The sequence below is a fragment of the Takifugu flavidus genome, chromosome 10, assembly GCF_003711565.1.
Source record: "Takifugu flavidus isolate HTHZ2018 chromosome 10, ASM371156v2, whole genome shotgun sequence".
Taxonomy (NCBI): Eukaryota; Metazoa; Chordata; class Actinopteri; order Tetraodontiformes; family Tetraodontidae; genus Takifugu; species Takifugu flavidus.
Window position 1 is genome coordinate 8,171,960 of NC_079529.1, and position 14,716 is coordinate 8,186,675.

Genomic DNA, 14,716 nt, shown 5'->3' on the forward strand with positions numbered 1-14,716 from the left:
AGTATGTTTGAGGTCTGTAAGGTTAACAGCTTCCTTTAGGCAGTTTTGCTCCCTGGGGGTGATAAAAGTGACTTTTTTACAGATCACAACACACAGGCGGAAACACAGGGATGTGCTGCCTCTAAAATTCCATTTCTCTTGCACTTTCCGACATTACTAGCGGGATTTCTGGTGAATATGATGATCTGTAGCTCCTGTGAAAAGATCAAGACAACATTTCCTCTTGCGGATTATTTATTACCTCTTCCGGGAAATCGCTTCATTTGGCATTTCAGTGCCATTTCGTGACGTTATGGTTCTTTTTCAGAGATGCACGTGTGCGCGCACATGCACAGAGTCCGCTCTGTGGTCACAGCCACTGAAAATAAAAAGCCTTAGTCAGAAAAATGACCATCTCATTGATGCAACAAAAGATCCTCAGCTTGGCTATTAGTCCCATTAACAACCCCCACAGCCTTTTTCACTCGTGTGAACAGACGGGATATACAAAATATGTTCTGACATTTTAATAAAAAAAGCAAATTGCTGATTAAATGCAGTGCCAGTGTGGCCTTATGCTGCTAAACATACACTGATCGTCATGTTGAAACAGCCCCACAGCTCAAATAAACACAGAAACCAGTGACAGCAGACAAGACTCCCTCTTACAGAAAGCAACATTTGGTCTTTTATGTCAATTTATGCAAATACTTTGCATACCCTGTAACACTCATGAATCATGCATGAATCACGCGGGAATCCACCGCGCATGGAACATGACTGCTGCTTTGGATTGTAGGGTATTTATCAAAAATATTGAGTCTGAGGAAGAAAAAAAGCAGCTTTCACAGGAGCAAAGGAGGAACTTCTCAAATGTACCTAGCAGTGTTAATAATCTAAACTGGCCTGCTGCAACTTGTAAGTTTGCTCCTTAAATCGGCATCATAACTTTAAATAGATTCTCTTTGAAAGAATATTATCTTTAAAACGTGAGGGTTTTACATTTTGGAAGTCCTCTTCGTGTGATCCTTAAGTGATTCCTCAGAGGAAATGAAACATGGAAGGAAAAGCTAATCAACCTCAAAATGTCACAGGCACTTGTAGTCACTTAGGACCTGCTGCATGTGCTAATTTAGCATCCAAGACCTGGATGTCTCCAGTATGGACAAGTAGAAGGCGGCAACTTCTTTCTGATCGCCCTGGTGAGCTGGAAACAGATGCACGGAGCTGATTTTATAGCTTACCTCAGCACGGCACCGCGGGGGGATTGTCACTGGATATTACCATGCGGGTCACTGATCAGACTCTCCCACAGCACAGTGGACAGAGGCAGCCCTCCTCCCCACATCCCTCCCACTCTCCTGCGCTGGGGGGCACCCACTTCCTTCGCTTCCTGAAATGCATCTGCACATATTCCCATTAAATATGAATAGCCTTAATAATAATTGTCTCCTTTCAGAGACCATCTTGGGGAGAAGGTGATGTGTGTGTGGACCGAAATATTTGAAATGTTTTCTATGATTTGATGTCAATTAAATAATAAGTTAAAAAAATCTTGACTTCAGCCTGATAATATGTTCAAGCTTTCTGGCTGAGCTTTTGCTAGAATATTAGAGAGGGTGTTTAATTCTTACACACGCTGAATATAAAACATTCAAGTCAAAGTTTCTTCGATTTCCTCGTCCAGAGACAAGTGCACGGACGAGTGGCTTGGGCTGGATCTCGTTTTGAGGCTGATGGAGCCGTAATGTTTGGCGGAGCGTTTGGAATACGCAATGACTTTCCTCCTGTACATTTCCCCCTTCCACATGGAGATCATGAGCAGCGTGGACAGCACCACGCCGCCCAGCGTGAGCAGGCACAGCCCTGCGATGACGCACCGGTCCAGGTGGGCGCCTATCCGGGCGCTCTCCATCTCCAGCCTCTCCATCTCTCGCGCTGACACGCTGTCACGGTCCACGCGCACGTCCCGAGGCACGGCGTAGGAGATGATCACCAAAGAGATTCCGGTCACCAGACAGGTGACGGCACTGATAAAGCCGTAGTCTATGGAGGTGCCGGAGCCCTCAGACAGGTCGTCCTCGGACAGGAAGGACAGTTCCGGGAACGTTTCTGAGCACGGTTCTCCATTCCGGATGGGTCGGTGGATAGTTTTACAGGAACTGTCCGGGCTGGCGAGTCGCAGGTTCACGTTTTCATCGACGTACGTGAAAGAAGTCTCTAAATCCTCCCCGCAACAAGCGCGCACTTTCTCCTCGCCCGCTTTGCGCGCCGCCGTCTTCGGCGACGAGTGACGGCGATCATGGCAGCTGCGTGCCGGGTTACAGCTGCCTTCCGCTGTCACGGATCCTCCTGTTGATCCCAGACACTTGCGGACGTGCAGCGGTGCACCGGAGACCCGATCCAGGAGGTCGAGATGATCAGGCGGTTTGATTCCCCCGTTTGCGGGAAGCAGTTCCGGAGCGGCCATTCGTGTACCCGTTGACTCCCTCTAAACGTTCCTCCCTCGACGGTGTCAAACCACAGCATCCCTGATAGGACACACACACACACACACACACACACACACACACACACACACACACACACACACACACACACACACACATCAGATATAAGTTCTACAGCTCATCTTAATTAGGTTGCCCTTAACGCGCCTATACACAATGCGCAAAAAGCTTGCGTGTGTGGTTCCGAAGCGTGCCAGACCGGCCTCATCCGACACCAATTCAAAGTTGATCCGATTGTCTCCAAAAAACCGGCGGAGCCTTTTGTGGAAGGCGCTTACAGTGATCGTGATTAGAGAAATACCTCCGTATCCAATTAGGTGGGCAAATCCAAGTGAATCGAGATTAAGCAACAGTATTTCTTTTCCGTTTAAACGCCAAAACTGAATTAATATGGCTTCGAATCAACGCTCATATATGGAAAAATGCACAAGCACAGTTGGTTTCAGAGTTCAGCAGCTTCAACGGGCACCTGAATGCAGCAGAAATCTCTCCCAGCCTCCGGTTGAAGATGCGTGAAATGCCTCCCTGCAGAAGGGTGGACCAGTCACGCACATTTCTGTTCTAATCCCTCACGGAAGGCTGCACAAACCGCCAGTAGAAGACTGACTCACCGCGCTATTCCAGCATCCTCTCCTCCCTCACAGGGTGCAGGACACACGGCCGGCGAACGCGCCCTCAGCAGCCTGTCTGCCTTCTCTCCGGCTCCCGGCGCTGTGGCGACGGGCTGCGCCGATCGGAACCGTCCGTTAGTCCCTCCCCCACGCACAGAGCCTCAGCCGACCGCGGCGCGGCGCTGAAAGCAACATCCCGCCAGCCAGACAGCGCACATTTGAAGGGCTGAGGCCTGAACTCTGGGACCTGACGACAGCATTTTGCCGGCACAGCCTCTCATCAAGCGTTTGAGGAGAGCACGAGAAAAGTCCTTCTCTGAAGAAGCTGGATGCATGTTTAATAAAACAATAATGCAGCTACAATTAAATATCAGGCCGTGGATGTGACATTATACAACATTACGCAACATTTGTGCAGTATATGCGCAGGGCACTGTTACTGTATCATGCACCATCTGTCCTATTGGGCTCTCTCGGAAGATTACTGGTCACTATGTCAAAGCCATCCTAATCCACGTTTAATCTTCGAGATCTCATAGTTTGCTTGACTTGTGACCTGCTTCGAATCGTGTGTCTCATCTTCAGGATTTATGCTGGTTATAACACCAGTGAAGAAAAAAAAAAAACCAACAGATTTTCTTGGGAAATTGAGACTTTGTTTACGAGCCATTCGACAGGTCATCACGAATGATATGAGTGCTCAATCAAACTTCTACATTAATATTGGCTTGTCGGCTAGCCCGCCTCCCTTTAGAGCGGCAGCTATAAATAAAGTCGCCACTTGTCCTGGAGTCCTGGGTGAATGGCTCTGGCACCTCTCCCAACAAGACTCCATTTATGAGATGAGTTAAGATGAAGAAAAAGAAACACCCCTCTCTCTGCCCCTCCTCTTGGAAGAGGATGTAGAATGTAAAGCAACATCTTGGCAAAAGTCCCTCTGCATGTTTGCAGACAGTTGATGCATGAGACAATGATGATGTCGACAGAGGAAAGATGGGACATTCCTCCATCAGCAGCGGCGGGAGCGAGCGGAGGTGCGCCTCGATGTGACAGCGGATATCATCAAAGCAGCTTCTTCCTCTCCAGTTCTGATATCAAAGATCAGATGAAGGGTTGTAGCTTATTAAACATCCTCCATGAGAGGCTCTCTGGTGAGTTACAACCTGCGTCTGTTCAACTGTCCAATTAGTGGCCTTAAAATGACATGTTTACAGCTTGTTCCGCTGTTTACGTGGCATATATCATCTTTATGAGTAGGCTGCTGAAGAAATCCTGCAGCAGCTTTTGAATCTTTAAGGACATCCATTCAGTCTGAGCAGAAATCCACAGAACAAAAATAAAGCCTTAATTCAGCCCTAGAATCCTGGTGTTCCTCTTTAAACATGACTCATGGCCACGATCACCGAGTAGTTTATTTCTCCTCAAATCTGACGCCCTGATCTCCATCTTGGCACCAGCTTTAAACACCCGAGGCAGTGTTTGAAATTGTGTCCATATCCACCTCATCTGCACTCGACGCAGTTACTCCCAAGCTTCTGCAGACGTCAGCTTAAACTCGTCAATCTGGACCAAAGCACCTTCTGACATGACCTGTAGCTACATCCCAGGGGAACATCGTCCCATACGAAATGTCTTTCAAAGCAAACATGTGCACCATCTCCACCAGCTGAGGGTTACAGAAGGGCAGTAGGCCACGAACAGCAGTGGAGTGTGTATTATTAATAAGCAGATACTCAGAGCGCCCCTGGGTCGGTGTTTCAGAAGTCTTGGCACGCTCAGCTCTTCACTGCCACTTAAGGAAAGTGTATGAGGGCGAAGGTGAGGCGAGGCTGGCTTCTTCCACCGACATCATGTGTGGTTGTGGCGGGGGTGGCCGATCCACCACTATGAAATATTCAGCACTTAGAAGTTGAAGTAAATCTGAAGTGGCTTCCTGATTGAGGTGTCGCACTGATGGAGACATTGGGTGATTCATCAGAGCAACTTGCGCTCCTCCTTCCTCCTCATCTCATATTATTATTTAATATAATTACCACAGCTGCTTTTATAGATTGTAACACACTTAATGGCTCTTAATGACAACTGTGCATCAGGATGGTCTCCTGTAGGCACATCCAGTGGGCATCATAATTACATCACAGAAACATTTGGTTTTAGCCACCAGATCCCATTTGTTTGGATAAATGCTCTCCATGCTGATATCCCTGGGCTGGATAAATGGTGAGCATCTGTTCATTATGGACGAGGCAAACGTTCGAGGTGGGATGAGGCGGTGCATTGAGGCAGTTGAGGAAATCCTGTCTTGAAGCCAGAGATGTCATTTACGTCTTGGTGAAAACTCTGAGCCAAAGTCTGAGTAGTCTGCTGGCAGTGCTGGAGGTTTGTGCTGGAATTGAGACGTTTGCATTTAATTTTCCTTTTGGAAATGTGACTAATCTCTAAAGTTTGCACCGGGTGAATAATGCATCAATTTGCAATGATTCTGAAAAGAAGAAAAATTACTTTTCTCCATACAAATGAGGTGTTATTTGTGTAAACTGAGATTTTTCTTATTTTGCTGGTGTGGTGGTAAAAGACCATACATCACTGAACTTTTTATTTTGACTACGACAAATGGTGCCAGTTAATATTTTTAACTCCGAGACAACCGACTCTCATCGGCGATTATTGCATGACCTGAGGCGGTTATTCCGAAAAAGTTAAAATCTTGGAGGGAAAAGTGAAAGACTGCATTTAATAAATGAAATGTAATTTGGAGAAGTACCTCAAGCAGAACCCTGGCAGTAAAATAGCTCTTAACTCTGAGCAATGTTGATCTTAGACAAGCAAATCACATATTTTATTCTATAATATTCTAATTGAACTAGAATCACTACTGTGGTTTTGTAACTGTGTAGACCAGAGATTAAAACATGTTCACAGTTGAGGGGTTTTAGGTTTAGGTTTAGGTTATTCCTATTCAGAGCAACATGGCAGCGTTTCCTATTTAGTGTAATTGTAAAGATACCCGCTAGATGGCAGCAAACACCCACCACCAGGGGAACCATCGCCATAAGTTGTTTGGGTTGCACGTTGTGCACGATACATACCATATGTCTCGTGCACAAAGTACACGATGCGTACCATAATATGTATGAGAATGATTGTATACTGTTTTTTTCTCCTAAACACATTTTCTTGATTGATTGTGCCCCGTCGTGTCACCATAATTTATGCGCCAATCCTGATGTTGGTTAGTAAAGCAGCATCGATCACAGAGTTCATTCATCTTTTGCTGTCAATATAGCATAAAACTCACGTGACACAAATCCTGTTTTCTTTAATTTATGAAATAGATGCGTGTTGCTGAATGATTGAAATGCACAATTTATGTTATTATTGCACCCCTGAGCATTTCTATGCAACTCGTGCCGCCACTGCTATAGATTTTTGTAAATTAGATGTTAATTTACAAAACATAAAGGATTTTTCATTCTCTATACCAGCCTGGAAAGAGGGAAATGCTGAAAATGCCCGTCTACTTACAAATAACAGAAGAAAAGACCTGAATACCAACAAGGTTGTGATCCTGGCAGAAATGTCGTATATTGCTTACCTTTAAATTGTATTTTTGCAATTGTGATCGTGTCTTATCAGCATTGAGTTATAACAACAAAACATCATATTAATAGTCAGTATTCACTTCAATTTGCCAGAGTAATAACATAATCTCTTGCCCACCTGTGACTTACATAATGCTGGTGAATTTCACCTCCTCACCCCTAGCTGAGAGGAGGGATGATCTATGGTGGCGCCCAAGGTGGAATCGATGGAGGGGGGACACAGAATTAACGCCACGCTGTGACTTATGTGCAAACTGACACAAAACCTCTGGAAGGATTGTAGGATTAACCCAGCAGAGGTGGGGCGAGGAGGACCTGGAAACCACACCTGGCTTCCAGTAAACACCATCACGACCTGCTTGAGAAGACAGTGGGTGTTTGTTTATGGGGTGGGGGGGGGGGGTGATGATGTGCCAATCACTGCCTGTCTGCTCTCAGGCCTGCTGTAGACCGTCTGAGCAGATAAAGCAGCATTTCCTTCCCTGGTTGATGAGGCGTGAGAAGCAATCAGGATGCACGTAGACAACAGAAAGCTGGAGGGAGACCACAGAACGGAGGCACCACTTGCGCCGCAGACTCTCACAAGAGTCACCCAAAAAGTGTCTGCCATGTCTCCGAAGTCACGCTGGGAGCCCTTTCGACAGCGCAGCGTGAAATGATGAAAAGGCACATCATCACAGCGTAGCAATAAAAAGTAACTATGGCCTTCTTTATGGCTTTTGATTCAGGCTCCCTCACAGTAATAGACCTCTGACTGGGCCACGGGGTTCCAGCAGGACACTGAGAATGATTTTATTGTGCTTTGTTGGTTTAACTCGTCAGCTTTTCTTACATTTCCCTTGTTTCTATGGCCCTTTACTTGGCATTTGTGTGTTTACACATGGATGTGAGTGTAAATAGCTCCAAACAATTATTATATCTCATCTCTCTGTTTTCAGTTATTGCCTGATCTGAGTCGAACTTTGTATCGTTTACTGATATTAAACATTTCTGTTCTGGAAATGTTCAAATGATCCACTGTAACAGGTGTCAATATGTGCTGGTAGGATTATTATTGTTGATTATTATCTACCTCTCTTTCTATCTCTATCTATCTCTCTCTATCTCTCCGTCTATCAGACCTGACATGCGTGAATGACGCATGTCTGCGTGAAGGAAAAGTTTGCGGCTCCATTCTGGGGCTGACTTAAGCAGAAACGGCGTGAGGAGCATCTCGGGAGATGCGGCGAGACTCTGCGGGAGACGATCATTTATGACTGTAAGCTGAGAGGCGGCGGCGGGGCGCGCAGCCACACGCAACACCTCCAGCTTCCCAACTTTAACCAAGACGCACTCGAGCTTTGCGCTTTTGTAAAAGAACATTAGAAGGGTTTTTTCCAAGATCGGAAATCGGATTTCGCGAATCAGAAATGGCGTTTTTGACCGGATTACATGCGGCTGAACTGAAATTGTTGCGGGGTTTGCAGTCCGTGGACCTCTGGAGCCATGGGCCCCATGGTTCATCCGTGTGATCTCCTCCGAATGCCCAGTCTTTAATTTTGCTGAACGCGCACAGAGCTGGAGCTTTCCACTCATGGAAAACCTCACCATGGATAACGTCACTGTGGAGAACCGCACGTCGGTGCTGGACAATCAAACCTTGGGTGTTTGGACTGACTACTCCGTTGAATATAAAGCGGTCAGTGTGTTTTTGGTGTCCTTCATATGCGGCGTGGGGATCGTGGGCAACATGATGGTCATCCTGGTGGTGCTGACGACCAAACACATGCGCACACCCACCAACTGTTACTTGGTGAGCCTGGCCGCGGCAGACCTGATGGTCCTGATCGCAGCGGGGCTTCCCAACATCACCGACGCCCTGTACGGACAGTGGGTGTTCGGCTACGTGGGCTGTCTCGGGATCACTTATTTCCAGTACCTGGGAATAAACGCGTCCTCCTGCTCCATCACCGCCTTCACCGTGGAGCGCTACATCGCCATCTGCCACCCCATCAAAGCGCAGTTCCTGTGCACCTTATCCAGGGCGAAGCGGATCATCACGCTGGTGTGGACGCTCACCTCAGCCTACTGCGTAATGTGGCTCTTCCTGTCGGACACTAAGAAGTTTGTATACGACAACGTGGTGCTGCTCAGCTGCGCGTACAAAGTGTCCAGGAGCCACTACCTGCCCATTTACTTCACGGATTTCGCGGTGTTTTACGTTTTGCCCCTCGTCCTGGCCACCATTCTGTACGGACTGATCGCCCGGATACTTTTCCTCAATCCGATGCCTTCCAATCCCAAAGGCAGCTCCAAGATGTGGAAGAAGGAGACGGTGAGTCAGGGAGAGAGAATGATCAGCAGCGGCTCCTCCAGCAGCGCCACCGCGTCCTCCCGCAGACAGGTAACAACAATGATAATAAGCACAATAATAGGGTGCGTGAACACCATCCGCACGCTCCGCCAACATCAAAAGAATGACATCTTAAACCGAAGTTTTCTGTAAAAAATTTATTCTATCAATTCAACCTGAAATTGCACATGTGGAGTTACTCCACATTGTTAACCATTGTCAACACACAACTGTAAAGAATCATTTACACTTTAAATTTCAGTGATAAAAGTGGACTTCATCTTTGCGGTAAGTAATGAAATAACTCAACTATGGAGCGACAGGCTGCACAGCAGCATCAACTCACTTCATGTCTGGACTACTAACAAAACTAACACGTAGCCCATGGGCTATTTAAAAAAATAAGTAATAGCAAATAATGCATTATTTGCTATTTCTGTGCCAACAAACTCCAATTAGCAGGGACAGTGAGGACGCAGAGTTGAACTCCGATGAAGCAAAATGTCCAAAAATCGACGGAGTTTTTGCACTTTGAGAGAAATCATCAAGATCCAGTAAGAGAAATTTTTCCAGGATTAGAAAAACCTTGGGATTATTCTACCTTCTGAAGTCCTTTATCAAACCTCCCGTTGCAGCCTCCTGTGACTATCAGCTAACTGTAACTTTTAACATTTAGTGCAAAGCTCATAACACCCAGTAAAGCTCCTGCTGCAGCAGAAGCCTCCGAAAACACACACACGCACGCACGCACGCACGCACGCACACACCACACACACACACACACACACACTGTCAGATGCGGGTAGATAGCAGACCTTTGTTTATCAGATCAGTGAAGAGGCCTTCTCAGATGAGGGGGTGTGTTACCCTGAGGGAGCAGCGCCGTTGGCTTGGGCAACCTCAACTCAAACAGACACGGGCTGTATTGGTGTTGACTTGGGTTTGTGGGTTTTGGTTTTTTTTTAACACAAACCCCTACTATCACCCATTATCTGAACCAGCCAATCACGGCACACACCAGCGGTGTTCTTCCAGGTAGTTTACTGAATTACCTAAAGGTCAGGAAATAATGAGGACAGAGGATTAGCTTCTTTGCTCAGTGGTGACGTTGGCAGCACCCTTGTCCAATCCAATTAGAATCACCCGACTCCCGCTGAGACATCACAGCAGAACCAGAGCAACAGAAACAGTTTCTCCCCAGGATCGCACAGATTTAACTGATAAATAAATAAAAACAGGTTATTAGCTTTGACAATTTGATTTTCTTTAACAAAGACACGTTGGAGGTAAATGTCAGTAAAATAGAAGGAATGCATGAGAATCCATCAATGTTTTTGGTCGTTCAGTTTCTGAAGAACAAAAATGAGTAGAAACGTTGCCCCTGGTTTCGTTGGGCTGAAGAAATTGAATATTTAGCTTTTATCAGAAGGTTTACTGGTGCCATATTGCCATGTTTTCCTCCAGAAGGTACAAGCTTGACTGAAGAATGCAGCACTTCCTGTCCCACTGAGACGTATTTTTCACAATTGGGGCAGAGCGCCGGACAGCTCCCCCCGTGCCATTGACATATATCAGCAGGAACGAGGCAGCATCCTCTTGATGTCTTTAAACGTACTCTGTTCAATACAAATGTTTCAGCAGAGCCGCAGCTACGAGCCGTTGCCGCTGCAGTCTGATCATATGTCATCTGGTTAACAAGAGAATTGACCTTTCGCCTGGGTCTCTAGATGTATACCTACATTTTAGCTGGTAAAGGCAGTTGATCCTTTCTTCTTATTGATTATGAGCCCTCTGCGCATTTCAGGAACCTATAGAAAATGTATATTGTCTATAAAGGATGACCCCTTAACAGGAATGGTGCATGTGGACAGTAAATCTCTTGGTGGTTTTCTAACCTATAACTGACCTTTGCTAGGTAACCAAGATGCTAGCTGTGGTGGTGATCCTTTTTGCCGTACTTTGGATGCCCTACCGGACCTTAGTGGTAGTCAACTCCTTCCTGGACAAGCCCTACCTGGACACCTGGTTCCTCCTCTTCTGCCGTCTGTGCATCTACCTGAACAGCGCCATCAATCCTGTCATTTACAACGCCATGTCTCAGAAGTTCCGCGCCGCCTTCAAGAAGCTGTGCCACTGCGGCCCCCAGCGTCTGGAGAAACCAGCATCTTACAGTTTGGCGCTGACCTACAGTGTCATCAAGGACATGTCCAACGGGGAAAGTCCCGACCACTTTGCTACAGAAATGGAGGACGAGCTCAACGCGCCCATGGATCGGTCCCCGGCCGCTGGCGTCCGGCCTAGTGGCAAGAAGACGCCCTTTAAAGAGCCGTCATTGTCAAGGCGTCAGAGCAAAGACTAAATAGAAATAAGCTGTCTGTGCTTTAAGAAATGTGACGTTATTGAGCTAGTGGGAATCTTTTAGAAAAATTCCCAAAAAACTGCCCCTAAAGCCCCAAGATACTAAAGAGTACAGTGAGATACAGGAAATAAGGACAAATCCAGAAATCTTTTTAAGTCTAGTTGTGCAGACCACAATCGATGTAATCCTGATATGGGGGGGTGCTTGCAGATAAACATTAACTCCAACCCTTCTGGGAAATGGCGCGAGAGAGCAGTTAATGTCATGAAGTCATCCTATACTTAAATGATTTGTTTGGCTGAAGCCAGCTGCTTCCTGCTCCATCTTTGCCTCCAGTTAAAACGGAACCAGGCTAATTCGACCATATTTGACCATTCGCGATCCAATTTTTCATCCCAATGTGCATAATTTTCTGCGACACGACAAAATATTTAGTCGCGTTGTATACATTTCAGTCCGTCGGTTTAGGTAGATTTCCTTGTTGGATAACTTGAACATGAAATATGTCAGGGAAAGAATTCAAATCGGTCCACTTATCCGGAGGCCTGACAGCTCTTGCTGTCATGGAGCTCAGACCGAGCACTGCTGCGCTGTGGCGGTGCATACAGGAAATTAACCCTAAATCCCATAGGAACCGCAGAAACTTACTATAATTAACCATGTTTAGTAATAATAGTGCTGAAAGTACTTTTCCAGCCTCTTTCAGAAGATCAGCAGACTCATTTGGCTGATGCTGGCTCCATCAGAGCACAGGTGGGTCAGCTCTCGACAACCCTCTAATCAAACAACGTGCTGTGTTCACTGCCTCCCTAATCGGACTTTGGCCCCTCTGCGCGAGAATGTAAATGTAGCCAAAATCTTTTTGTTGAGTGGGCGGTACACCATAAAGGTTACATGCTCCTAGACCTCTTTGTGCTCATGAGTGATATAATGTGATTTCTGTCATTTCAATGAGAACTTGTTAGATAATTGATGTGGATTTAACGGAGGCCACGCCTCCTTCTGCCTAATCGGTGGTTGCACAGATGCTGACACGCTGCAGGGCCTCAGTCAGTCCATCACCTGTTATTGTTATTTGTTTGGAGACCTCAGAGCCAGATGCCTGACAGAAAGAGTCATAAAAGCATCGTTTGAGATGGTAGATTTTGCTTTTCCCATCGCACCACACCAGTGGTGATTATTGTATCAGCTGGATTCTTGGTGTTTTGTAAGCAACTATTTATTTCAATTCATATATTGAAATGAAATGAGTCCCTTTTCGCTGTCAGTAGTCTAGTTTTGAGAAGTAACGCTGCTTTTAATGAACTTGTTATGTGAATCCAATATAATGTATTGTTATTATTATTATTGTTATATCACGACGATGTCTCTCGTAACAGTGTATTAGACTGCTACAATTGCAATCCCTTCCCTCTGGGATTCGATTGATACAATCTACGTTATTAAAGCATGTAATTTGCTTAGAGTGTTTCGGTTTCTTGCAGCGTCTCATAAGAAACATGTAAGTCGTGACAGTGTGGCATTTTAATCTCGCTCCTGGAGAGACGGAATCGCATGACCTTTTGAAAGGCTCCATGTAAATAAATGCACTCGCTTTGCATGTACGCACTCATTTAAGCATATTGTGTGGATATAAACTGTCTAATGTGCACAGGACTCAACGTTAACAGAGACACCACCCCACCGCTGTTTCGGCCGGAGCGAGGTCGGTGAGCAATGTGAAAGAGGCGAAGGTCGGTGATAATGAGGCCGAAATGTGTAACCTTGATGTACAGACACTGAGGCCATTTATTAAAGGTTCTGGCAACTGTTGAGGCAGTAATTCACCGCGCGAAGCACCTTTCTGTGATTTATCTGCACAGCAAACCCACAGAGAAATCAACGTGTAAATAGATCAGCACAAACCTCAGAGTGTGTGTGGCTTAGCCTGCTTTTAAAGATCAAGCTACGTAAATGTGCTGTGTACCATAAAAGGAGCAGAGGAGGACTTTGCCTTCACTCTAAACCTGCTTGATATCGTCTCTAGTGCCGTGTGTGAAATCTGTGAAATGCTCTTGTGTCTTCAAACCTGCATACCTTATTACAAGCCGTTGTTCCGGCTTACTTTTTAAATTTCAAACCAGCCAATGGAAGCTAGTGAAAGCTAGTGGAGTGACAAGAACTATTAAAACAACTGAAGCCTAGCTGGTAGCACAGTGTGTGTCTGCGATATTGTTTCAGGCGTTCCCATTTCGGGTAAAAGGTATGAGGTATTACTCTTTTGCCCTCTGCACAATTTATGGCATGATTGCTCGTTATTGTGATGTGAGCAAAACCCGACACCATCCAAGATGACAGTTCTGTCTCCAGTAGCTTTCTCTCTTCTCTTCATGTGTGATAGATACTTTTTTGGATTTTGTATTGTTCTCTGTCTATAATAAACACATACAGCAACACCATGAGCCTCATTGCCTTTTAATGTCCTTAACGACCTTTTATTCAAAGATCTTATATTTGCCCCCGACTGTCTGGTTGCATCACCAGCAGCCGCTGAAGACGCGGCCCCATCCTTGAGACGATTGCATCGGCTACAGATGGTTTCTTTATGAGCTCTGGCCGCACCAGCGACATCAGTCAGGGGGCTGATGGCTTCGTTTTGCCGTCGCTCAGCATGAGGTGGCCAACTTTCACACAAATCCATCTGACTGAAGCCACGAGGCCAACCGAGGGACTAACACAAACATAACACCCTTGTGCAATTCAGGGTGATCTACTGATGTAATGGCACCCTAAATATCCCAGTGATCAAACTCTGATGAACCTGCTGATGGTTAGGTGATAAAGCTAATGTAGTAATTACCCATGCAGTGTTCTCCTAATACTTCCATGTACTGGGAGATAATGTCCCAGTAATAAAAAGCACCAGCTGGCCTCCTGTGCACCTCAATGATAAAGCCGACACACTTTATTTTGTTAATAAAGCACAGTGACACTGTTGTTGTTGAGTAGAAAGTGGTAGGTGTTCATGAGTAGCCTGGAGCTGCATGGAAACGGCTCTTCAGCGCACGGCTGAGCTAAAAAGGTGTCATTTAGGAGCCCAAACTGCACACACCAGGGGCAGTTTAAAGGACCTGATGAATGCTTCTCTTTGGTCCGGGAGAGGTGCTTTAAACGTTCAGATTAGTAGATGTGGAATTTGTGATTATGTTTTAGGTTACACATCAGCTCAGAGCTGAAGTCAAACATGCAACAAACAACAGGAAACCTTTTACTTTAGACTAGATCACGAATGTTGCAGAATGCCTGTCCGATTTTAGCCGAGAGGACTGTGGGCCGATAACAGC

The 14,716-nt window shown here is 45.9% G+C and overlaps 2 protein-coding genes and 1 long non-coding RNA gene across 4 annotated transcripts; 1 reads left to right on the forward strand and 2 right to left on the reverse strand.

The window, feature by feature from the left end:
* Nucleotides 1-216: 216 nt before the first annotated feature.
* LOC130532878 (transmembrane protein 74) lies at nt 217-3,240 on the reverse strand. Of its 2 annotated transcripts, none has more exons than XM_057045795.1 (2): nt 3,101-3,240; nt 217-2,510 (listed from the first exon to the last, which is right to left on the reverse strand). In XM_057045795.1, the coding sequence occupies exon 2, from the start codon at nt 2,447-2,449 to the stop codon at nt 1,634-1,636; it is 816 nt and encodes a 271-aa protein (XP_056901775.1). In that variant the 5' UTR covers nt 2,450-2,510; nt 3,101-3,240; the 3' UTR covers nt 217-1,633. The 2 variants fall into 2 exon arrangements, with proteins under 2 accessions (XP_056901775.1, XP_056901777.1); XM_057045797.1 differs by lacking the exon at nt 3,101-3,240 and adding an exon at nt 2,959-3,097.
* Nucleotides 3,241-7,841: 4,601 nt separating this feature from the next.
* On the forward strand, nt 7,842-13,828 carry trhra (thyrotropin-releasing hormone receptor a). Its single transcript, XM_057045634.1, has 2 exons — nt 7,842-9,085; nt 10,950-13,828. The coding sequence occupies exons 1-2, from the start codon at nt 8,276-8,278 to the stop codon at nt 11,391-11,393; spliced, it is 1,254 nt and encodes a 417-aa protein (XP_056901614.1). The 5' UTR covers nt 7,842-8,275; the 3' UTR covers nt 11,394-13,828.
* Nucleotides 9,178-9,955, reverse strand: LOC130532788 (uncharacterized). The gene is made up of 2 exons (XR_008952430.1): nt 9,522-9,955; nt 9,178-9,464 (listed from the first exon to the last, which is right to left on the reverse strand). It is a non-coding gene; the product is annotated as an uncharacterized LOC130532788 (long non-coding RNA).
* Nucleotides 13,829-14,716: the final 888 nt, after the last annotated feature.